General features: G+C 42.0%; 1 protein-coding gene across 2 annotated transcripts in view; it reads left to right on the top strand.

Moving 5' to 3' along the window:
• The window catches only part of DGKB (diacylglycerol kinase beta), a 690,045-nt gene that overhangs the window by 108,727 nt on the left and 555,875 nt on the right, over positions 1-25,443 (top strand). Inside the window, exons 4-5 of one of the 2 annotated variants that reach the window (XM_038767643.1) lie at positions 4,893-4,913; positions 23,874-24,027. In XM_038767643.1, coding sequence (XP_038623571.1) covers positions 4,893-4,913; positions 23,874-24,027 — 175 coding nt within the window. The remainder of the gene's footprint in view (positions 1-4,892; positions 4,914-23,873; positions 24,028-25,443) is intronic. The other variant, XM_038767652.1, reaches the window with a different exon arrangement.

Genomic DNA, 25,443 nt, shown 5'->3' with positions numbered 1-25,443 from the left:
GACTGATTTGAATTTGACATAATCCTTTCACAAATTGAATCCTAGAAGCTAAGTGTTTGCTCATGTTCCACTCCCTTCTGCATCACCCTGACTTGTTCCCTTTATTCATCTCCGCTCCCAGCCCCACAACACTTAGGTACATATCGGTAATTTATTTATTTGTATTAATGGCTGCCTCCCCCTGTAGACTGTAAGCTCACAGTGGGCAGGGAATGTGTCTGTTACATTGTTACATTGCACTCTCCCAAGTGCTAGCACTGTGTTCTGCACACACGGTCATAGATCAATAAATATGATTGACTGGTTGACAGATTGATTCAATCAATTAATCAATAGCGTTTATTGAGTAGCTACTGTGTGCAGGGCAGTTAGCCAATCATTCAATCATAGCATTTATTGAGGGCTTACAGTGTGCTGAGCACTGTACTAAGCACTAGGGAAAATGCAGTATAATAGAGTTGGTAGACATGATCTTTGCTCCCAGGGAGTTTACAGTATACAGAGGGAGACATGTTAGAATAAATGATAGATAGGAGGAAGTCAGTAAGTATAGACTCTAAGCTTGTTGTGGGCAGGAAATGTGTCTGTTTATTGTAGTATTGTACGCACCCTTAGTACTTAGTACAATGCTCTGCACACTGTAAGGGCTCAATAAATACGACCGAACGAATGAACGTATGAATAAGGAAATGAGCACAAAAACTGTGGTGCTTGAGTCATCAGGAAAGCGTTTGCCTGTGACATAACTAGGTACATAGGCCACATGACGGGGAGGGAAAATAAGGGCTTAGAGAAGGCTGCTCAGAAAAGATGTGATTTTAGGAGGGTTTTGAAGATGCAGAGAGTATCTGATATGAACGGGGTGGGGGGGAATTCCAGGCCTTTAACAAGCACTTGGGAGATACAAATGACTTAGAAGAAGTCAAATCCCTGTCCTTAGGGAGGTTAAAACATAATCAAGGCTGACAATGTAACCGGAATTTTTTTATTTCAGAGGGCTGAAAAATGAAGTTAAACATCATTTTTCCTTTTAAAAAACATGGGATTTCTATTTTATTCATGTAGACAAAAAAAAATCTAAAGATAGCTGCAGGCTATAAAATCAGGGGGAACATGCTGTTTACAAAGTAACCTTATTGCCAAAGCTAATATCTTATCTGAAGGACCATGAGGATTTATTCTCAGAGATTATATATTTCATGGAGATTTATCAGTCTTTACTGAATAGATTTATTGAACTAATTACCAAATTCACTGTTAGAAACAAATGTGATGTCAGCCCTTTAAATAATTTAATGCCTTTAAATAAATTCACAGATTGCCTGATGAAAGACATTATTAAAATATTGAGCAGTTGATAAATTAAAAGGTAGCCTAGGTGTTCATCTACATGACATTTCGAACTTGTGACGGAAACTTCTTCATAATATAAATATTTGTAGAGAGGCTTCCGGTTTAGAAAGGAGTATAACAGACAACCTAACGATTGTTTCTGCTAGTACAACTGAATTTTCAGACCAACCAGCCAGTGAGAGATCATTTGAAATTCTTAGCCATGAACTGACTCTAACCACAAAGGTCTGGTTACCCCATTACCTCATCCAAGGTTCTTAATCATCATCTAGTGAGGAGAAATAATTTCTAGAGATTACTAAAGAGATCATGTTAGTTTCTAGTTCTTGGATAGACCACAGCCATTACAGTTTTTGAATCTACTGGTTATTATCAAAGCAAGAGAAACTCGGCAGGTGATGCATAAATTCACTAAACAGATTCCTTTTGTAAGAAACATTTACCTTTTTGTTTAAGTCCTGAGCAGTATCATAGCTTGCCAAGTGACAACTTTTTCAATGTGGAATCGAGATATCTCCCCATGTAATCTCTAAAAATAATGATCATTAGGGGCTGAAAAAAAAAACCCCACTCTACGTCTTTAAGCACTCATTGGCATGGAACATGGAACACGGTGATTTTTAATATTTTAGATTCAGTCCACACAGCTTGATTGTGAAGGAGACAAGGGATTAATATGTTCCGGTTCTGGCTTAATGGTGCTTTTTCGTTGTTGTTGCTGAGGTGCTCGGGAAATTGTTTAATTTGCTTTTACTGGGGATGGCTTCCTACGCAGGGGTGATCTACAAAGGGTTGGTGTCAGCTTTAGGAAGAACAAGCTGGCTATTAAACGTGACTCAGCTGCAACACAATGAGAGCCTGCCCCTGGCATATTGAATGCCCTACCTTTGGTAAATCAGTTTCCCTCATCTCAGTGGGGCAAATCCTTACTGAATCACCTCTAGAAAATTATTGAGAGGTCTTGGGGTTTCTGTTGGGAAGAGCTACTTGGAATGAGAATTGTTGCATTTTGGCATTTGCAATTGCACCAGTGGGCTGTCAGAGCTGTGGGAAGCATTAGAAATCATGAATAATGTCATATGCCACTATTTTTAACATTATTACTGTAAATAGTATCTGTTAGGTTCTTACAATGTAACAGGAACTGTTCTAAGGACTGGGGTAGATACAAGTTAAAAAAGTTGGACATAGTCCCTATCCCACATGGTGTTTATGGTGTAAGTAAGAGAAAGAATTGATATAGCATTCCCATTTTACGTATGAGGAAACTGAGGCACAGAGATGTTAAGTGACTTGCCCAAGGTTACACAGCAGACAAGTGGTGGAAGTGGGATTAGAACCCGAGTCCTCTGACTCAGGAACATGCTCTATGTACCAGGCTATGCTGCTTCTCTTTCGATTCTAATAAAAGCCTATTAGAGTCAGGTTCCTCCATAGAATGGGATGACTTGGGGTTGATATTTTCAGGGATAGACCCGTTCTGCCTCTAAGGCTTGATCTTGGGGGGGCGGGGGGGGGGGGGAAGGGGGGAGGGAGTAAAGAATGGGACTACTGTCTGGACTAGTTTCCCTTCCTCAGTCTTCCTCCCTGAAGAGATAGTCCATACGGTCGAACTTGTCCAAGCATTTTGAAGGTCACGATAAAGAGGGGGGATGAGGGAGAAAAAGAAGGCGAAGCAGGCCATACAGATTAACTTGTCCAAGCATTTTGGGGGTGAAGGTAAGGGGTGGAAGAAGGAGAAAAAGGAGATAGAGAGGATGGAAAGAAAAGGTAGATGAGAGACAGGGAAGGAGGAATAGAAAAAGAGGGGGCATGGAGAGAGAGGTGCTTCTTGGGCAGATTCTGCTGTCTTTGGGCACGCTGCCTGGCTTCCACCACCAACCAAGCATCAGCATCGCTGGCCAGGATGGATGGGATTGCTGCCATTCTCAGTCTTGTAGATAATAGTGCCTCTGAGTCTGGAGTGGCTGGACTGCTGCCTCATCCCTGGAGCACAGCTGTCATCACATGAAGACAAATCCAGTGGATTATCAATCATTCAGTGTCATTTAATCATTCAGTGTCCTTTAGAAGCAGCATGGTTTAGTGGAAAGAGCACAGGCTTGGGAGTCAGAGATTGTGGGTTCAAATCCAAGCTCTGCCACTTGTCAGCTGTGTGACTTTGGACAAGTCACTTCACTTCTTTGTGCCCCTGTTACCTCATCTGTAAAATGGGGATTAAGACCGTAAGCCTTTCATGGCACAACCTAATTACCTTGTATCAACCCTAGCGCTTAGTGCTCTGTACACAGTAAGTGCTCAATAAATATGATTGAATGAATGAATGAACAGTGCTTGGCACATAGTGAGCGTTTAACAAATACCATCGTCATTATTATTATTATCATTACTATTTATGGAGAGCTTACTGTATGCAGAGCACTGTATTAAGAGCTTGGGAGAGTAAAGTACAACAGAATTGATAGACACGTTACCTACCCGCAATGAGCTTATGATCTAGAGAGAGATTATCCTACTGATGTAGGGGACACTATGGCTGCATTTGTGATTGGACTCTTCATAGTGACCTGAAATTCTGCTCCTCTAGCCACAGTACCCTACTGAGCTTTGTTTATATCCTGTACTGATCCCTGCCTTTATGTTGTCTTACTCTTCTGCTTCATCTCACCTCATGTGTCTGCCACCCAACCCTTCACTTGTTTTTTTTATTTTTAAATTGTAAGCCCCCTGAGGGCCAGAGATCGGGTCTAATTTCCCTCTGTGTGTTCTTTCCCAGGGCTTAATACTATGCTCTGCAAACAGTAAGAAATAAATACTACTCTACTACTACTATTACTATGGCTACTATACGTTTACTACTGCTACAACAAGGACCACCAGTATTCATTCATTCAGTCGTATTTGCTGAGTGCCTGCTGAATGCAGAGCACTGTACTAACCATTTGGGAGAGAACACTACAACAATAGACACACTCTTTGCCAACAACCAGCTTGCAGTCTAGAGGGAGAGACAGACATTAATATAAATTAATAAATTACAGATATGTACAGAAGTGCTGTGGGGTTGGAAGGGGGATGAGTAAAAGGAGCAAGTCAGGGCAACGCAGAAGGGAGTGGGAGAAGATGAAAGGAGGCCTTAGCCAGGGAAGGCCTCTTGGAGGAGATGTGTTTTCAATAAGGCTTTGATTGCAGGGAGATTAATTGTCACATACCACTACGGTATTCAACTTCGGCATTTTCTCCCTCAAATCATGTTTTTAGCCTTCAAAATCTCTTCCTCCAATGCTAGAGTTTAACTCACTGGGTGGAAACATCAAGCGCACATGCCATATCATTCACAGAGAACAGAATTCAGAATAGAACTTCTTTTTTGCAATGTAAGGAAACCAAAATATTATGACACACATCATTATGGAGTGTCTGTCTCTCAATCCTCTCTATACAACTAAACCTTAAATTCTTTCAGACCTAATTTGAGGTAAAAGAAAACTATTGCACTACATTAATATGTGTATTCTTTTTCCTTGCATGCACTTCAGAAACAAGACATTCTTAAACAAGTAAGAACATTTTCTTTATTTGAGCGAATGGGTCTGTTTCGTACGTTATTTATATAAGCCATGCTTTCTTCTGCCCTGTGATTTTAGTACATGCGTGTATTGGTCGATCCGTACAATGACATTATCATTTGGGTCTTCTTTTAGGACTGGAAAACAGGCTATATTGTATTAAGTATGGAGCCTTCACAGTGTTTCATGAGCCAGCATTCGGAAAATGGCGAGTTCCCATTGCCCCAGACTCATTCAGAACAATAAATTAATCAGTGGTATTTACTGAGCACTTCCTTGGTGCAGAACACTGTACTAAGCACTTGGGAGACTATAGTACATTAGAGTTAAAGATGATGATGGCATTGGTTAAGCGCTTACTATGTGCCAGACACTGTGTTAAGCACTGGGGTGGATTCAAGCAAGTCAAGTTGAACACAGTCCCTGTCCCATGTGAGGCTCACAGTCTCAATCCCCATTTTCCAAATGAGGTAACTGAGGCACAGAGAAGTGAAGTGACTTGCCCAGGGTCACACAGCAGACAAGTGGCAGAGCTGGAATTAGAAGCCATGACATTCTGACTTTCAGGCCTGTACTCTATCTACTAGACTGGATATCCTCTGGAGTTGGTAGACAACTAATTTATCCACAAGAAGCTTGCACTCATCATCATCATCATCATCATCATCAATCGTATTTATTGAGCGCTTACTATGTGCAGAGCACTGTACTAAGCGCTTGGGAAGTACAAATTGGCAACATATAGAGATACCTCATGATACCTAAGGTTCTTTTGGGAAGTTGTGTTTCAGGCCACTAAGCTGGCTTCCTCTTTATCTGTTATTCCTCTTTGGTGCAAAGGTTAAGGGAGGATAACTAGTTGGCACTACCTACTTATATATAGTTGTGGAGAGGACGGAAGGTTTAGTTTTTTATTTCAATCAGAGGTATTTATTGAGCACTACTCTGTGCAGAGCACAGTAGAAAAGACTTGGAAAAGTACAATATAATTAGTAGGCATGATTCCTGCTCTGTAGGAGCTGACAATTTAGCAATGAAGCTGTCTGACAAGATTATCTAATCATTTGATTGAAAAGCCCCTTTCTTGACACTGTGAAACCTCCAGTTTTCTCCTCATCTCCCTCCTACCATTCCTCTCCAGGCACTTCGAGCAAACTGTCTAAACTTGCTGCCTCCCCTTCCTTTCCTCCAACTCTCTCCTCAACCCCCTATCATTTGGTTTCTGCCCCCTCCACTCCACAGAAACAGTCCTCCCTAAGGACACCAATGAACTCCTTAGGGTCACAGGTTCTAATCCCACCTCCACCACTTGTCTGCTGTGTGATCTTGGGCAAATCACTTAACTTCTCTGAGCCTGTTACCTCACCTGTAAAATGGGGATTAAGATTGGGAGCCCCACGTGGGACAACCTGATCACCTTATATCCTCTCCCGCACTTAACAGTGCTTTGCACACAGTAAGCGCTTAACAAATGCCATCATTATCATTATTACTGCCCTGATTGTCTGAAAAAGTGCTCAGCCCATGCCTCCACATTCCTCCAAAACCTCAAATGGTTACCAATCCTCCTACCCATCAAACAATCACTCGTTACCATCTGAGTTAGGGCACTCAATCGGCTTTTACCCTCCTACCTTAACTCACTGATCTCCTATTACAACCCACATATTTTGCTCCTCTATTACCAACAACTCTCCATCCTTTTATCATGTCTATCCCTCCCCCAAACCCTTGTCAACATTCTCCCTTAGGCCCGGAACTCTCTCCACTTTCATTTTCGACAGTCTGCTACTCTCCCCACCTTCAAAACCCTCCTAAAAAATGACATTGCTATTAGGCCTTCCATGTTTATTCTCAATCCACTCTCCCCTCTGCATCAATCAAGCAGTCAGTACATGCAGAGCACTGCACTAAACATTTGAGAGAGTACAATATAACCGAGTTGGTGGAAATGTTCCCTGCCAACAAGGAGCTTACAGTTTAGAGGGGGAGGCAGACATTAAAATATGTTATGGACATGTACAGAAGTGTTGGGGGATGAAGATGACATGAATAAAGGATATAAATCCAAGTATAAAGGTGATGCAGAAGAGAGAGGGAACAGGAGAAATGAGGGCTTAGTGTGGGAAGGCCTCTTGGCAGAGAAGTGGTTTCAGTGAGACTTTGAAGGTGGGGAGGGTGATTGTCTGACTGATACGAAGGAAAAGGGAGTTTCAGGCCAAAGGCAGGATATAGACAAGGGATCAGCGGTAAGACAGGTAAGATCGAGGAACAGTAAGTAGGTTGGATTTAGAGAAGTGAAGTTAACATCGACTATGAACTTGATCTTGTATACCTTAAGCACTTTGATACTTACCCACAGCTCCACAATACTTACACAAATATTTTAAACTCTTCTATTTTCCCTGTCCCTAAACTATTCTAATGGCTGTCTCCCCCTGTACTCTGCAGGCTCTTTTGGGGCAGGGATTGTGCCTACCAATTCTTTAGTTTCCGAAATGTTTAGTCCTGTGTGCTGCACACAGAAAGCACCCAGTAAATATTATTGATTGATTAGGAGATGAGAGATTAGTCAGGGACATCTTCCTGGAGAAATTACAATTTTAGTAGGGCTTGGAAGATGGAGAAAGTGTTGTCTATTGGATATGACAGGATGAGGAAGATCCAGGCTGATGGAAGAGAGTTAACAAGGGTTGATGGGGAGAGAGAGAGTGAGAGAGACAAAACAGTAGCACAGCAAATAAATTGGTATTAGGGGAGTGAAGTACACGGCTGGGGTTTAGAGGGAGAGGAGCAAAGGTAGAGAGGCCCAGAACAGCCGGTTAAGAGGATTAGGGTGAAGGAGTAAAGGCTAGAAGACCACTAGCTGGAAAAGGGGTTGCAGTAAGCACTTTCAAGTACCTCAAGAGTTAGTGGAAGACTAGTGATGACCAGCTACCTGTTCAGTGAGCTTCCAGGGTCGAGGATTAAGCATGTGGCTGACACAGGAAAGATTTTTTATCTGAGAGTTTGATCGGCATCATTTGGAGGGCAACACTGCCTAGTGGAAAGGGCATGGATTTGGGCATCAGAGGACCTGGCTTTAAGGCTCAACCCTGTCACTAACTTGCTCAGTGACCTTGGGAAAGTTGCTTTATCTCCCTTGACCTTGGTGTAAAGTGGAAATATTATTACCTGCCTCTCCCAATCTCAAGGGGATGTTGTGAAGATGAAGGGCATCATTTAGTTGAAAGTGCTTAGGAAAAATCTGAGCACTGTACACTTTTGGGAGACTACTATTGTTTCAGGTGCTAAAAGAAAAGAGCAAAATGACCTTTTTGTAGTAGGTCTTGTAAAAGAAAAAAAAATGGATTTTGATTTTCCCCTGAGAATCTTAATTTTCATAATGAATGAATCTAGATCAAACTATCATCTTATTTTCAGGTGGTTGTTGAATACAATAGTTAGACTTCTTAAATGGGGGCCTGATGTTCTTATCAATGCTGAATTTGGGACTTTACCTTCCTTTCTTTTTTTTCTTTTCAATGGTATGTGTGAAGCAGCGTGGCTCAGTGGAAAGAGCCCGGGCTTTGGAGTCAGAGGTCGTGGGTTCAAATCCCGGCTCTGCCAACTGTCAGCCATGTGATTTTGGGCAAGTCACTTAACTTCTCTGTGTCTCAGTTACCTGATATGTAAAATGGAGATTAAAACTGTGAACCCCCTGTGGGACAACCTGATCACCTTGTAACCTCCCCAGTTCTTAGAACAGTGCTTTGCACATAGTAAGTGCTTAACAAATACCATTATTAATATTAGTATTATTAAGCTCTTACTAAGTGCTAGACACCAAATTAATTTCTGAGGTAGATACAAGTTAATCAGGTTGGACACATTCTATGTCTCATATGGGGCTCACATCCTTAATCCCTGTTTTACAGATGAGGTAACTGAGGCACAGAGAAATGAAATGACTTGTCCAAAGTCACACAGTAGACAAGTAGCAGAACAGGAACTAGAACCCAGGTCCTTCTAACTCCCAAGCCCATGCTCTCTGAACGAGGCCATTCTGTTTCTCAAACTGATCCTAACTATATTTGGGACAAGTCAATGATAAATATAGCCCATCATGCTCTCTGTGCTGGGGCTAAATGCTTACCTTAAGTTTTCTCCTATACAAGATTTCCTGTATCCATTTTTTCCTCTCCATCCAGACAGTCACCACTGCCTCTAGACTCCAAGCTCATTGTGGAGAGGGAACATGTCTGCCAACTCTGTTATATTGTACTTTCCCAAGCACTCAATACAGCTCTCTCAATAAATACCACTTGTGATGATGATGGTCAAGACTGCAGTCATAAAAGTTTGGGGGAATACACTCCAATTTCACTCTCTGTTACCTGTGAAGATATTTACCTTCAATCCGTAGACATGACAAATTAGCCCCTCTAGGCAGAATCTATTTTATTATCAGATGGAGGTGATGGTTTCTATGCCTAGCAGTACCTTCCACACATTACTTTGAAAAATAAATCAGTTTATTTGGTTAGTTAAGGAGAAAGTTAAATAAGCTCGCTATAAAGATGAATTTATTTGAATGATTTCACCAGCCCCAAGCCAAACAAATCCATTTGCATGTCTCGAGTCAAGGTTCTAATAATTGCACTGTGTGATCACACCTATATATTTGAATAAACACTATTTTCCATATTAATGCAAACTTTGAGTTTATGAATCACTCAGTTATACTGAATCTTTTAGATAGTTCTCCTGTAAATTGGAAACAGGTCAAATGTTAATTCATGAAATCCAGTTTAACTTGGATACCAAGTAGAAAGTAGCAGAGTTTTGAAAGTGATGGGGGAGGAGGCAGGGAAATAAAGATTATTCCTTCCACCCTTCAGAATGTGCTGGACAGCTCAGTGCTCGATTGATCCATCAATCAATGGTGTTTATTGAACTTTTATTAATAACAATAACAGTTATGGTATTTGTTAAGAGCTTACTATGTGCCAAGCACTGTTCTAAGTACTGGGGTAGATACAAGGGAATCAGGTTGTCCCAAGTGGTGATCACAGTCTTAATCCGCCTTTTACAGATGAGGGAACTGAGGCACAGAGAAGTGATTTGCCCAAAGTCACACAGCTGATAAGTGGCAGAGCTGGGATTAGAACCCATGACCTCTAATTCCCAAGCCCAGGCTCTTACCAATGAGCAACACTGCTTCTCCAATAAAGTATTTGTTATGTGCTTACTATGTGCCCAGCACTGTTCTAAGCGCTGGGGTTGATACAAGGTAATCAGGTTGTCCCACATGAGGCTCACAGTCTTCATCCCCATTTTTCAGATGAGGGAACTGAGGCCCAGAGAAGTGAAGTGACTTGCCCAAAGTCACACAACTGACAAGTGGCAGAGCTGGGATTAGAACCCATGACCTCTAACTCCCAAACCCAGACTCTTTCCACTGAACTACCCTGTTTCTCACGCTGCGTGCAAGGCCTTGTACTAAGAACTTGTGAGAGTACAGTACAATAGATTTGGTAGACTTGATTCCCTGCTCTCAAGGAGCTTACAGTCTAGGTAATAATAATAATGATAATAGCAAGAATTTTAGTACTTGCTAAGCACTTACTATGCACCAAGCACTGTTCTAAGCACTGGGGTAGTTACAAGTTCATCGGGTTAGATACAGTCCCTACCCCACACGAGACTCACAGTCCAAGTAGGAGACAATAGGATTAATCCCTATTTTACAAATGAGGAAGCTGATGGACGGAGAAGAGAAGTGACATGCCCAAGGTCACACAGCAGACTTGTGGCAGAGCCAGATTTGGAACCCACGTCTCTGACTCTCAGGTTTATGTTCTTCATGTCGCTTCTCTTAATTGCCCTTCTTGTGGTCCTTTAAGACACACTTTCAAGAGGTATGTGAGTAGAACAGAACAAGGACACGATTCATTCATTGTCAGTCGCATTTATTGAGCACTTACTGTGTGTAAAGCACTGTAGTAAGCACTTGAGAGAGTACAATATAATGGACAGCAGATGCACCATTCTATCTCCACACTTGCCTTCGATTTCCCCTATCACATTCCCTCCCAGTGTCAAAGCCTCCCAGAAGAGTCACCTCCTCCAGGATTATTCCCTGCCTTTCTCTTCATTTATTCATTCATTCATTCAATTGTATTTATTGAGAACTTACTGTATGTAATTCACTGTACTAAGTGCTTGGAAAGTACAATTCAGGACCAAATAGAGACAATCCCTGCCCACAAGAGGCTCACAGTCTAGAAGGGGGTGACATTATCCCACCAGTTATCTCAGAGTGACATAGTTACCAGTTGGATTTGTTCGCTTAAATGTAACGATTTGTTGTAGTATTTAAGTGCTTATGATATGCCAGGCACATAGTATAAGAGTCAAGGGACCGTGGCTACTAATTCTGCGGTGCTTAGTACAGTGCTCTGCCCACACAAGTGGTGATGTCCATTATTTCATCTTTTCCATGGTATTTATTGAGTACTTAATATTTATAATAATAATAACAATAATTGTGGTATTCATCAAGCACTTACTCTATGACAGCCGCTGTATTGAGCACGGGGGTGGATACAAGCCAATCAGGTGGGATACAGTCCCAGTCTCACAGTCTCGATCTCCATTTTACAGATGAGGTGACTGAGGCCAGAGGAGTAAAGTGACTTGCCCAAGGTCACACAGCAGACAAGTGGTGGTGCTGGGATTAGAACCCACGTCCTCTGATTCCCAGACTCATGCTCTATCCCTTAAGCCATATTGTTTCTGCAGAACACTGCCCTTAGCACTTGGACGAGTAGGACAGAGTTGGGAGACACGTTTTGTGCCCACAGTGAGTTTACAGTTCATCCAACTCAGTTTCAGCAGACTTCATCACCTTCCCAACAGAACCCCTTTCTATACTAAACATCTGACCCACCCGCCATTGATACAGCTCGTCTACTGGGGCCATACAAGTCCATCTGGGAAACTGAGGGGGCCCAGATCTTCAACCCTATATAGGAATCCCCAGGCTCTGTGACTGTCGATACTTATTTGGAGTTTCCCTAGGCGGTTTTGGCCCTCAGCAATTGTAATAATAATGATAATTATGGAATTTAAGTGCTAACTATGTGCCAGCCACTGTACTAAGTGCTGGGGTGGATGCAAGCAAATCTGGTTAGACGCAGTCGCTGTCCCACAAGGGGCTCCCAGTCTTAATCCCCATTTTACCGATGAGGTAACTGAGGCACAGAGAAGTGAAGTGACTTGCCCAAGGCCTCACAGCGGACAAGTGGCGGAGCCGGGATTAGAACCCATGTCCTTGTGACTCCAGGCCCTGCTCTGTCCACCAAGCCATGCTGTTTCCCTATAGTAGAACTAGTAGAATTAGTGTGGAACTGCTAAAAAACAGTTTGTTCAGTGCCCCTTTTAGATGAACAATTTGGAACACCAATTGGGAATAGCATAATTTAGGTCAAAATATTAGGTTACGAACATCAGGGACATATGTAATACTGTGGCCATCGACTTCTAGGGACTTGGGTTTGGAATCCTATTTGAGTCATAAATTAAAGAAAAGTAATAACCACATCCAATCCCTTAAGAATATTTGTTTATGTAATAAAACCAAGAGCATAGAATAATAGCAATTCCTAATCCCAACTCTTCCTTTACTATGGCCTATAAATATTCTTTGCATTAGTTTTGAGAGTGGTCATATCCCAGCCTGAGAAATCGACAAGAAGGGCTGGGTCTAACAATCCCTAGGTTGGCCTGGTTTTTCATCTTTTTGTTCTTTCCTGCACTATCTCAGTTTTGCTCTCTCTCTTTCCCCCTCTCCCTCCCTCTCTCATTTCTCTCTCCCTCCATCTTTTTCTCTCTCCTCCTGTCTCTCTCCTTTCTTCTACCCCTCTGACCCTCTCTTCTCTCTCCTTCTGTCTCTCTCCTTTCTTCTACCCCTCTATTCCTCTCTTCTCTTCACCTCTCCCCCTCTCCTCTTTCTTTCCCCTCTCCCTCCTCTCCTCACCTCTCCTCTCTCCACTTCCCATTCCCCTCCCTCCCTCTCCTCTTTCTTTCCCCTTCTCTTCCTCTTCTCTTTCCTCTCTCCACCTTCCCCTCTTCTTCCTCCCTTTTCTTTTCCCCCCCTTCTTCTTCACCTCTCCTCTCTCCACCCCCACTTCCCCTCCCTCCTTCCATCTCCTCTTTCTTCTCCCCCTTCTCCCCTTTCCTATTTCTTTCCCTCTTTCTTCCTCTTCTCTTTTTACCTCTTCCCCCCCACAATGTTTTCCTCTATCTTTCTCCCTCCTAGTTCCTCTGTTTTCTCCTTCCCTCCCTCAATCTCTTCTTCAATTCCTCACTCCTTCATTTCTTTCCTGCCTTCATCTCTCCCTTTCTTCCCCTCTCCCTTTCACTTGTTGTTTCTCCTTTCCCTGGTTTACCTAAGAACCTCTGACCACTGTGATGGCAGTTTATACTGAATCCATCTGGAGATTCTCTTTCCATATAACGACCTAGAGGGTAATCACTGCAACCTTCCTGAAATATTGCAGCAACCAAACATAGAAATCCAAGGGAAGCATCAAAGCATCAAAGGGAGGAGAAAGGCAGAGAGGTCTCACCGAGGTTATAGATTTTTTCAGGCTTCTGATCGAAAATGTCATCCAGGAATTAGATGATGAGTCTTTTGCTGGTAACTGGGGCCCTAGTGTGTTTGCAGCTATGTTGTTTAAGAATTTGCTGTAATAGGATGATTTGTACTTCTAGTACACAAAACCAAGGCATATTGTCTGAACTTGTTTGATACTGCAGTTAGTTTCATTTGGAATCTGGGGTGTTGTTGACTTTCTTTTCCTGAACTAGAACCATTGTTCCTTCACTGAACTTTACAACTAAGAGTTACAAACAGCTTTTTCATGACCCCTATTTTCCAAATGCTGTGCAGTGCGATATGCAATAGTAATTTCTCAGATTGAGGAGGAAGCATCATGTCCTGTATAATAATCCAACTATTAGCACAAATGTAATAAAACTCAGATAATGAGGGCCACACAACTGGGTGTGGGAAAAAAAATAATACTGTGTTCAAATTTCTGGAATTTTAATTATCCTTCTTTAAAATGCTGTGAATGAAAACAAATGTGTGTGTGTGAACACTGTCCTAAGAATATCTATTTCTATGAATGGTTAGTCTCTAGGAATATTTCAGGTCTAGTTAAAGGATAAAACACTTTTTTTAATGTGAAAATTCATATTTGAAGGGGAAAGTAAATGCTTAGGAATTGCAAGATATTTAATGTCAACATTTAAGAGCATAGAGTACAGTGCTCTGCATGCAGTAAGCACTCAATAAATATCATTAATTGATTAATGAATAGATAGGTAAGGGGAAACTTCAGGAGTGAGAAAACCTGTTTAGGTGGAAGGACAGTCTCCTCTCACCAAAAAGCCTCACAGAGGTGAAATGTCCAATATATTTTTCTTGTAAGTTACTTGCCCTAGGCCAAATAGCAGGCTAGTGGGAGAACCCAGACTAGAACCCAGGTCTCCTGACTTAATAATAATAATGATGGCATTTATTAAGCGTTTACTATGTGCAAAGCACTGTTCTAAGCACTGGGGAGGTTACAAGGTGATCAGCCTGTCCCACGGGGGGCTCACAGTCTTAATCCCCATTTTACAGATGAGGTAACTGAGACACAGAGAAGTTAAGTGACTTGCCCAAGGTCACACAGCTGACAATTGGTGAAGCCGAGATTTGAACTCATCACCTCTGACTCCAAAGCCCGGGCTCTTTCCATTGAGCCACGCTGCTTCCAGGTCCATGCTCATTTCACCAGACCACACTACTTACTCAGTTTAATTAATTATGTTGGGATAAAATCTGCCAGGGAGACCACTTGTAAAAACATTCACTCTTCTCTGAAACCAAGGCCGGACTTCCTTAGGCAGGCTTAATTCTATCTCATTATATAACTATAAAATGTGGGGTATTTAACAGGGAAACAATGAAGCTTCCAGAATTTGGCACAGACATTTGGCTGAGAAAATACTGTGTTCATAAAGCGGCCTAACCCGCAGTGCTTAAATACATATCCCTATACTCTCCCATTTTTCCTATCAATAATTTATTTTAATATCTCTAGACTATGAGCTTTTTGTGGGCACTGAACATGTAGACCAACTCTATTGTTCTCTCCCAAGCCCCTAGTACAGTGCTTGACACACAGTAAGCACTCAGTAAATGCCTTTAATTGTTCAATCATGAAATTTCCATCATTAAATTTCTTTTCCTGAATCCCACAAAACAAAACTTACTCTCCATTGGAAAGCATGATAAATTGTTACATTTTCCTTCATTATTTTTCAATTTTTTCAACCCTATGTTTTTTAGGAAGAGGGGAAAGAAGTGAAATCATTCTGCTAGCATTATTTTGTTAGTATGTTTGGTTTTGTTCTCTGTCTCCCCGTTTTAGACTGTGAGCCCACTGTTGGATAGGGACTGTCTCTATATGTTGCCAACTTGGACTTCCCAAGTGCTTAGTACAGTGCTCTGCACACAGTAAGCGCTCAATAAATACGATTGATTGATTGATTGCTAGGTAAAGGACACCACGCCTTTTATCCCTGGCTAGAGGGTTAATATGGCAATTGAGTTATGGGTACAGTACGGTGCATTTTGCTGATCTCAGGATCTGCTATTGCTTTCACTCTTTGCAGTTTCCATACATTTTTTTAAATAGACCTCAGTTTTTGAGTCTGCTTAAATAAGCACAGTGTGAAAGTTTTGAGGAACTAATGCTTCCATTATGCAGTAGAGGGAAGAGTTGATTCTCAGTGTGCAGATAATTATACGGATATGAAGGAATTAGGAGAAGTTATAAAACAGAACAAATCTTTCTTTATTCAGTGGTAACCATTTGATAATTATACTTCTTGGGGAAGAATTAATAAGAAGGTATTCTCGGTTGTACTTTTTTAGAAGATATTAAATAAAAGGTTTATACAGTCTGTCTCTCTAACTAGAACAGCCTCCCTCCTTGGATTTTCCAGCCGATGTTGTCCTCCTCCAACCAACTCTCCAAAAACCTTCCCCTACAGGGTAAATTCCCTAGTGAATCTACTCCAATCAATAAATCAATGGTATATATTGAGTACTTACCTATGTTCAGCTCATTGCATTAAGCACTTGGAAAAGTATAGTAAAACAGGGTTGGATTTTCCCCTATCATCATCATCAATCGTATTTATTGAGCGCTTACTGTGTGCAGAGCACTGTACTAAGCTCTTGGGAAGTACAAATTGGCAACATATAGACACAGTCCCTACCCAACAGTGGGCTCACAGTCTAAAAGACTAAATAAGGGATAGATGTGGCCTCGTGGATAGAGCCCAGGCCAGGGAGTAAGAAATTCTAATCCCAGCTCTTAATCTTGACTACTGTGTGACCTTGGGCAACTCACTTAACTTCTCTATGCCTCAGTTATCTCATATGTAAAATGGGGATTAAGACTGTGAGCACCATGTGGGACAACCTGATCACCTTGTATCTCCCCCAGAGCTTAGTACAGTTCCAGGCATCTAGTAAGTGCTTAACAAATACCAAGCCCAGGCTCTTGCCATCAATAAGGGCTTGAGGTTGGGGAGAGTGAATATCTGTTGGATATGAAAAAGGAAGATGTTCCAGGCCAGAGGCATGGGTAAGTTTTGTTTAATTTTTTTATGGTATTTGTTAAGTGCTTATTCTGTGCTGGGCACTTTACTAATCACTGGGGTAGGTACAAGGTAATCAGGATGGACACAGTCCCTGTCCCATATAGGGCTCACAGACTTAATCCCTTTTTTATAGATGAGGTAACTGAGGCTCAGAGAAGTGACTTGTCCAAAGTCACAGCAGACAAGTGGCAGAGATGGGATTAGATTCATTCATTCATTCAATCGTATTTATTGAGCGCTTATTGTGTGCAGAGCACTATACTAAGCGCTTACTATGTGCAAAGCACTGTTCTAAGCACTGGGGAGGTTACATTCATTCATTCATTCAATCGTATTTATTGAGCGCTTACTGTGTGCAGAGCACGGTACTAAGCGCTTGGGAAGTACAAGTTGGCAACGTATAGAGACGGTTCCTACACAACAGCGGACTCACAGTCTAGAAGGGGGAGACAGACAACGAAACAAAACATATTAACAAAATAAAATAAATAGAATATTAACAAAATAAAATAAATGTTGTCCCACGGGGTCTCATAGTCTTAATCCCCATTTTACAGACGAGGTAACTGAGGCCCAGAGAAGTGAAGTGACTTGCCTAAAGTCACACAGCTGACAATCGATGGAGCTGGGGTTTGAACCCATGACCTCTGACTCCGAAGCCTGTGCTCTTTCCATTGAGCCACACTGCTTCTCTATGTGCCAAGCACTGTTCTAAGTGCTGGGGTAAATACAAGGTAATCAGGTTGTTCCACGTGGAGCTCACAGTCTTAATCCCCAGTTTACAGATGAGGGAACTGAGGCACAGAGAAGTGAAATGACTTAACCAAGGTCTCACAGCAGACACGTAGCGGAGCTGGGATTAGAACCCATTTCCTCTGACTCCCAAGCCTGTGCTCTTTCCACTAAGCTTCCCTGCTACTCTAGTACAGTGAGAACAGTACAGTTAGTTCAGTTCCTAGCACAAAATAAGGGCTTAACAAATACCATAATCATCATCACCCTCCCTCAGCCCCACGGTACTTATATACATATCTGTAATTTATTTATTTGTATTGTTATCTGTCTCCCCCTTTAGACTGTAACCTCCTTTGGATGGGGAATAGGTCTACCAACTCTGTTATACTGTACTTTCCCAGTCCCTTATTACAGTGCTCTGCACATGATAAACATTCAGTAAATATGAGTGATTGATAATTATGATTGCTATAATTATTATTCTTACATTTGTTAAGCCCTTCCTATTTGTCAAGCATTGTTCTAAATGTTGGGTTAGAGACAAGACTAATCAGATCAGAAGCCGTCCCTCTCTCAAACTGGGCTCACGGTCTAAACAGGAGGGAGAGCAGGTATTTAGCCCCCATTTTACCAATGAGGAAACTGAGGCCCAGAAAAGTTAAGTGGCTTTCCCCAGGTCACCCACCAGCAGGCAATTGGCGGAGCTGGAATTAGAACCCAAAAAAGGATTCCATTAGAAGAGACCTGGCTGAGCTCACATCTCCGTTAGCTCTTGAAAGAGCTAATTTTCTTAAGCCCTCAGTTGGCCACTGTACTTACCGCACAGCAAGGGTATCCTCGAGCACTCTGAATAAAACATCATTTCCCTGACCCACTTTTGAAACTAGACTCTCTCAGCTCCTCTCATATATTGAGTCTCACTGTACATTGGCATCTGGGGGTGTTTAATAGTCTTATTATCATGCCCCACTCACTATCTTGAGCTGTTCTCTCTGTTGACCTTGATATCTCTGCTCCCAGAAGGCTGAAAAAGCGCTCTGAAGGTGCTTGTTGTTTTATTCCATTATTGAGCAGTGAACAGTTCTCTCTATCACAGATTTTTCATTCTGTTGGTTCTTTTACTCCATGCTGGAAGTGTAAATGTGCTGACATGAAGCAACAGGAGTGAATAAGTGGATCACAGTTGGACAATTCTAAAAATAAATACAAGTGTCCTCCATCCATCCCAGACCTGTGTGGGTCCCACGGCCAGGCCTTTTTCAGGGGAAAGGGCAGAGTTGGCAGAGTGGGAATGTGAATGTGATTACCACTTTGATTTGTCCTGGCACGTCTCGCAGATCAAACTGGTTTCGATTTAAATTTATGTGGGATGATGTTTCAACAAGGTTGCTAGATGAGTTATGGTAACTTTTTTTATAGCATTTATTAAGCGCTATGTGCCAAGCACTGTTCTAAGCACTGGGGAGGGTACAAAGTGATCAGGTTGTCCCACAGGGGGGCTCACAGTCTTAATCCCCATTTTACCGATGAGGCAACTGAGGCACAGAGAAGTTAAGTGACTTGCCCAAAGTCACACAGCTGACAATTGGTGGAGGCAGGATTTGAACGCATGACCTCTGACTCCAAAGCCCGGGCTCTTTCCACTGAACCACGCTGCTTCTCTAGTTCACTAGAAACTTGTCATTCTGGAGTTCAGAAAGCCTTCCCCCACAAAACAACCCCAGTACTTTTCCTTTAGGGTGGAGGAACAATAAAAATGTGGCTTCATTGTCTCAGAAGAGCAAATCAGATGGTGGTTGTTTGCTAGAAGGAAATCACGGGTGTGTGTGTTTCTGAAAAGGACTGGCATTTTTGGTAATTGTTTCCCTCTTAGTCCTCCCTCCACCAGAAATTTCATAAATGAGCCATATATTGGTCATAGAAGGATCAAAGCCTTTGACTGCATATCAGTAACAAACTACCAGGAACTATTGCTTTTTAATAGTCTTATAATAATAATAATAATAATAATAATAATAATAGTAATAATAATAATAATAATAACATTTATTAAGCACTTACTTTGTGCAAAGCACTGTTCTAAGTGCTGGGGAGGTTGCAAAGTGTTCAGGTCGTCCCACAAGGGGCTCACAATCTTCATCCCCACTCTACAGATGAGGGAACGGAGGCACAGAGAAGTGAAGTGAGTTGCCCAAAGTCACACAGCTGACAATTGGCAGATCCTGTAGTAGTTGCAGTGCTATTGATTGAGTACCTTCAGAGTGCCATGCACTAGACAAAGAGCTTGAGAGATACCATAGAGTCAATCAATCAGTCAGTAGGATTTATTGAGCATTTACTGTATGCAGAGCACTGTGCTAAGCACTTGGGAGAGAACAAAATAACCAAGTTGATAGATGCATTCCTTGTCCACAAGGAGCTTACAGTCCAGAGGAGCACAAAGTGTTTCCTGCCCACAAAGAGCTTATACTCCAATGGGTGTGAAAAGTTTCTGGGCAGATCTGGCTTTCCAGAAAGCAGCATGGCCCAGTGGAAAGAGTGCAGACTTGGATATCAGAGGACCTGGGTTCTAATTCCTGCTCTGCCACATGTCTTCTGTGTGATCTTGGTCAAATAATTTAAGTTGCCTGGGTTTCAGGTCCCTCATCTGAAAAATGGGGATTAAGACAGTAAGCCCTATGGAGGACAGAGACTGTGTCCAACCTGATTAACTTATATCTACCCCAGTGCTTAGTACAGTGTCTGGCACATAGTAAGCACTTAGCAGATATCATTATAAAAAAGGGATTAGGGACAAATGAGTCCAGGAAACAGATGTGAAACTCAAGGCTCAGCATACCCTAGAGTCATCGGGAGCTGGAAACGTTGAAGAGGCCCAGAGAAGATTAGGCATATTTATTGAACCTTCACCACTGGGAGTATCTGGGAAAGAAAACAGCGAGAGGAAATATGACAGGAAGAAATGGAAAACCGAAGAAGTTCCTTAAGAGTTTAATGGACTGCACCTAGCCTAAATGAATCTCTATGAAAATGGTACCAGGAACAAAACTATGAAAAAGTCTGCTTTCCTGGAGGAACTTACAGTCCTGGAGCTGGGATTTTGTTTTCATTTTTGTTTTTCATCATCTTCACTGGAAAGAAAAGGGCCTGGTCGTTCCATTCGCAATAGTCAGAAAACGGGATGATATATAAGAGTGGAAGGTGAAGAGGAAATCCCCATATTTAGCCTCCCTTGTGCCTCATGCAACTCAGTGTCTGCCTAATAATGACAGAGACATTGAAGATGGGAGGCTTTGGTGAGTGTGTGTGAGGTGTAAGGAAGGCTCTTAAACTCTTAGTTGGAAATCCTAGCCAAAGGGGAAAAGAGAATAGACTAGGGAGATAATTTCCCTTTATTTGGGATACATCAGTAATCTTCATAGATCCGAGAATCTCCAAGCCACTAAAGACAGCTTAGAGCCAGTTATCACTCCGAACAGAAATAAAGACATTTCCGTGAACCTCTCGGAACCAGGTGTAGCCAATGCGATCCACTCTGGTCTTCACGAGCCCAAGTTCTTGGTTACTTTCAGAGAAGTTAACTAGGGTGTAAATTCTGATTTCCCAAGTGGTGTGACCCAGTGGAATGAGCACAAGCCTGGGATCAGAGGCCCTGGGTTCTAATCCCGGCTCTGCCACTTGTCCGCTACGTGATCTCTGACAAATCAGTGAATTTATCTGGGTCTCAGTTTCCCCATCTCTAAAGTGAATATCTGTTCTCCCTCCCTTTTAGACTGTAAGACCTGTCAGGGACCAGAACTATATCAACCAAATTATTTACGCCAGTGCTTAGTACAGTGCTCGGAATATAAACGCTTAATACAGTGCTCTGCACACAATAAGCACTCAATAAATATGATTGAATGAATGAACATAAGTATTATTATTTTATCATCATCATCATCCTGTAATCCCATGGGCTCTGGGTATCCCAGTGACAATCCCAAAAGGAACAAGTCCAGGTTAGATTAATTCCCATTCGTGCTAACCAGAGCTGGAAGGTCGTGGGAGAGGGGAAAAAGGAGAGCCCTCTCAGAGGATCAAAAAGAGGTTATACACATGATATTTTATGGTGTTTGTTAAGCACTTACTATGTGCCAAGCACTGAACCAAACACTGAGGTGGTTTCAAGCTAACCAAGTTGGACACAGTCCCTTCCCACATGAGGCTCACAGTCTTAATCCTCACTTTAAGGTGAGGAAACTCAGGTACAGAGAAGCTAAGTGACCTGCTCAAGGTTACACAGCAAAGTGGCAGAGTGGATTCGAATCCAGGTCTTTCTGACTCTCAAGCCCATGCTCTATCCACTAGATCATGCCATTTCCAAGAGGTGCCCAACTGTACTCTCTGAGATCCTTTTCCGGGAAACTGAGCCAAGTCATTATGTAAAGCCTGTTTGCTTCATAGCAATGAACAGAAAAATCGTGGAGGAATTAGTACAGCCAATACAAGTAGTATAGTAACTCTTTTTACAATCCCCATATCTCCCTTGTAGTTTGGGGCATACAATGACATTTGGTTTTGTTTTTGAAAATAGAATGTAGGTTTGATTTTGCTCTTGAAATTATATTTTTTCTTTTCATTTCTAATCATCTTCCTTGACCTTTTGAGGGGGTAGAGTTTTTCTTTTTGTTCTTTCCTTTCATGGTATTTGTTAAGCACTTAATATGTACCAGGCATTGTACTAAACCCTGGGGTGGATACAAGGTAATCAGGTTGGACACAGTCCATGTCTCACATGGGGCCCATAGTCTCAATCCTTATTTTACAGATGAGGTAGCTCTGGTCCAGGGAAATTAAGTGACTTGCTCAAGGCCACACAGCAGACAGGTGGCTCACATAGAAATCATTGGATTATAAATTCCTTGAGCACACTGACCTGGTGTTCTGTTAGCGATTCCCCCATACCACATCAAGAGCTCAGGAAATGTTGATGATGATGATGATGATGTGTGGTATTTATTAAGTGCTTACTATGTAACAAACACTGTCCTAAGCACTGGGATAGGTCAATCTATCTATCTAAGAGGAGCTGTGTGGCTCAGTGGAAACAGCCAGGGCTTTGGAGTCAGAGGTCATGGGTTCAAATTCCGCCTCTGCCAATTGTCAGCTGTGTGACTTTGGGCAAGTCACTTAACTTCTCTGTGCCTCAGTTCCCTCATCTGTAAAATGGGGATTAAGACTGTGAGCCCCCTGTGACACAACCTGATGATCTTTTATCCCCCCAGTGCTTAGAGCAGTGCTTTACACATAGTAAGCATTTAATGAATGTCATCATTATTATTATTATTATCAATCATTTATTGAATGCTTACTATGTGCAGAGCAATGTACTAAGCATTTGGGAGAATACAATACAAAAGAATTAGCAGAAACCGTCCCTGTCCAAATGAGTTTACAGACTAGATAATCAGGAATCAGGTCAGATGTAATATCCGTCCTAAATGGAGTTTATAGTCTAAGTGGGAGGGAAAAGAAGTATTGAATCCCAATTTTACACAGAAGCACAGAAAAATTAAGTATCTTGCCCAAGGTCACACAATAGATAAGTGGCAGAGAAAGGATTAGAACCCAGGTCCTCTGATCCCAGGACTGGATTCTTTCCACTAGTTCACTCTGCTCCTCCAATAATGATGACACTGCAGTTCAGCACCTGATGTAAAGTTGCTGTAAAGAATGCCTGACCCTCAAGAGGAATATTGACAAAAATATGAGATCTGACCTCCTCCAAGAGGCCTTCCCCATTTAAGCCCTCTTTTCCTCTCCTTTCTGCATCACCTGTGCACTTGGATCTGTACCCTTTAAGCATTTGATATTCACTTTACCCTCAACCCCACAGGAAATTAGGTACACATCTGTAATTTATTTGTATTAATGTCTGTCTTGCCCTGTACACTGTAAGATCTTTATGGGCAGGGAACAAGTGTACCAAGTCTCTTGTGCTGTACTCTCCCAAGTGCTTTCTGCTCACAGTAAGTGTTCAATAGATAGCATTCATTGATTGATTGATCAGAGTAGCATGAACTAGAGGTGCAAACTTTTTTGATGAGTGCAGGGTGAAAAAGTAGGTGGCAATTTAGGAGGGGCGAGGATTGGGAAGAGATAGGCTACAAAGGCTGATAGAATAGAAAGCCACCATTTTGGGTCTTTTTCAGCCCCGACTGGAGTCCTTCAGGTCTTACCAGAGACATTGGTATGAACAAGGCTTGAAATCCAGCTCAGAAAACATCACTCAGTGGCATTTACTGAGAGCTTATTATATGTGCAATGGAGTGGGTGCCTTTGTGAAGTGATGTGTTAGATGTTTACAGTTAGATCAGCAACCCTAGCCATTGCACAGAGATTGTCCGTCAAGCCTATTGAATATTTCCAGCAATAACCTTGAACGTAATATAGCTAAAAATCCAACCACTACCGAAGATACAATATGGAATTGATCTTATTTTTTTTCATTTTTTAATCCTCCTGCAGACCATCGATTTTGAAGGTTTCAAGTTGTTCATGAAGACATTTCTGGAAGCTGAGCTCCCAGAAGATTTCAGCTCACATCTCTTCATGTCATTCAGTAACCAGTTTCAGCATTCCAGTCCTATGGTCAAAAGTAAACCACCCCTTCTTTCGGGAGGTAAGAAAACCTAGTGACTTCGGACAGATCCAGCTAAGAAGATAAATGCAAATTCTCAGTTGCATATAATAGTAAGAACGGCAAGTTGCTTTTCATAGCCTACATGGTGAAAATGATGCTCCTCTGATATCACAGAGATCTCTATGAGGTGGTTGGGTGGAAGCTAAAGATGGAAACTCTTCCATGATTCCTCCAACCATTCTTAATGTCTCTGGAGGAGACAGACAACCAGACCACATTGCTATTTTAATCTGGCCCAAAATAGCACTTCAATCACTTAATCGACTGAATTTATTATGTCTACTATTTATTCAAACCTCAGTAAGTACTTGGGAAAGTTCAGAGAAACTAGAAGACCTGCCCACTGACGCCAAGAAGGTTACACTCTAATGAAGGTGTCAGAAAAGGCACAAATCACTTTCAACTTGTGGGAACAGGAGAAAGAATATATACAGAGGAGAAATAGAAAAATAACTGCAAAAAGATGTAAGTTGAGATGTCAGTGTTAAAGATGGGTGAATTGGCATGGGTTTTAAGGGTGGCTAAAAGATTTGTTCCAACTGAGAAGGGAAATATTAATGAAAAACCCCTTTTGATGGAGATGGAGTTAAAGGTGGGTCTTGGAGATAAGGAGATTTGGGGTCCGGCAGAATTGAAATACAAGGAGGTTTCAGGCAGGAGGAAGAATGAGAGGAAAGGATTGGAGTTGGAAGATCTGGTTTCATGATATAGTGAGGAGATTAGAAGAGGAAGAAAAGGTGGGCTTAGAACTATCATCAGTCATCCTTACTGAACTCTTACTGTGTGCAGATCACTGTACTAAGCACCGGGGAAACCGCGACATAACAGAATTGGTAGGGATGTTCCGTGCCCACAAAGGGCTAACAATTAAGAGAGGCAGACAGACCTTAATATAAATTGTGGATATGTATGTAAGTATTGTGGGGCTGAGTGTGGGATGAATATAGAGTGCTTAAAGGGTACAGATCGAAGTGTGTGGTTGACACAGAAGGGAGAGGGACAGAGAAAATGAGGGCTTAGTTGAAGAAAGCCTTTTGGAGGAGACATGATTTTAATAAGGCTTTGAAGGAGGAGAGAGGATCGGTCTGTTAAAAATGAAAGGGGAGGGAGTTCCAAGCCAGAGGCAGGACATGAGCAAGAACTCAGAAGTGAGATAGGATGGAGGCACAGTGAGTGAGTTGGCATTGGAGGATTAAAGTGAGCGAGCTGGGTTGTAGGAGGAAATCAGCCAGTTAAGGTAGGAGTTGGCAAGGTGAATCAGTGCTTTAAAGCCAATGGCAAGGAGTTTCCATTTGAGGTGGATGGGCAGACGCCGGAGGTTCTTGAGGAGTGGAGAAACATGGACTGAACATACTTCCTGGAAAAAAGATCTTGCAGTAGAGTGAAACATGGACT

This window comes from Tachyglossus aculeatus, chromosome 2 (genome assembly GCF_015852505.1).
Source record: "Tachyglossus aculeatus isolate mTacAcu1 chromosome 2, mTacAcu1.pri, whole genome shotgun sequence".
NCBI classification, from domain to species: domain Eukaryota; kingdom Metazoa; phylum Chordata; class Mammalia; order Monotremata; family Tachyglossidae; genus Tachyglossus; species Tachyglossus aculeatus.
This window is presented reverse-complemented; position numbering and strand designations above follow the sequence as displayed.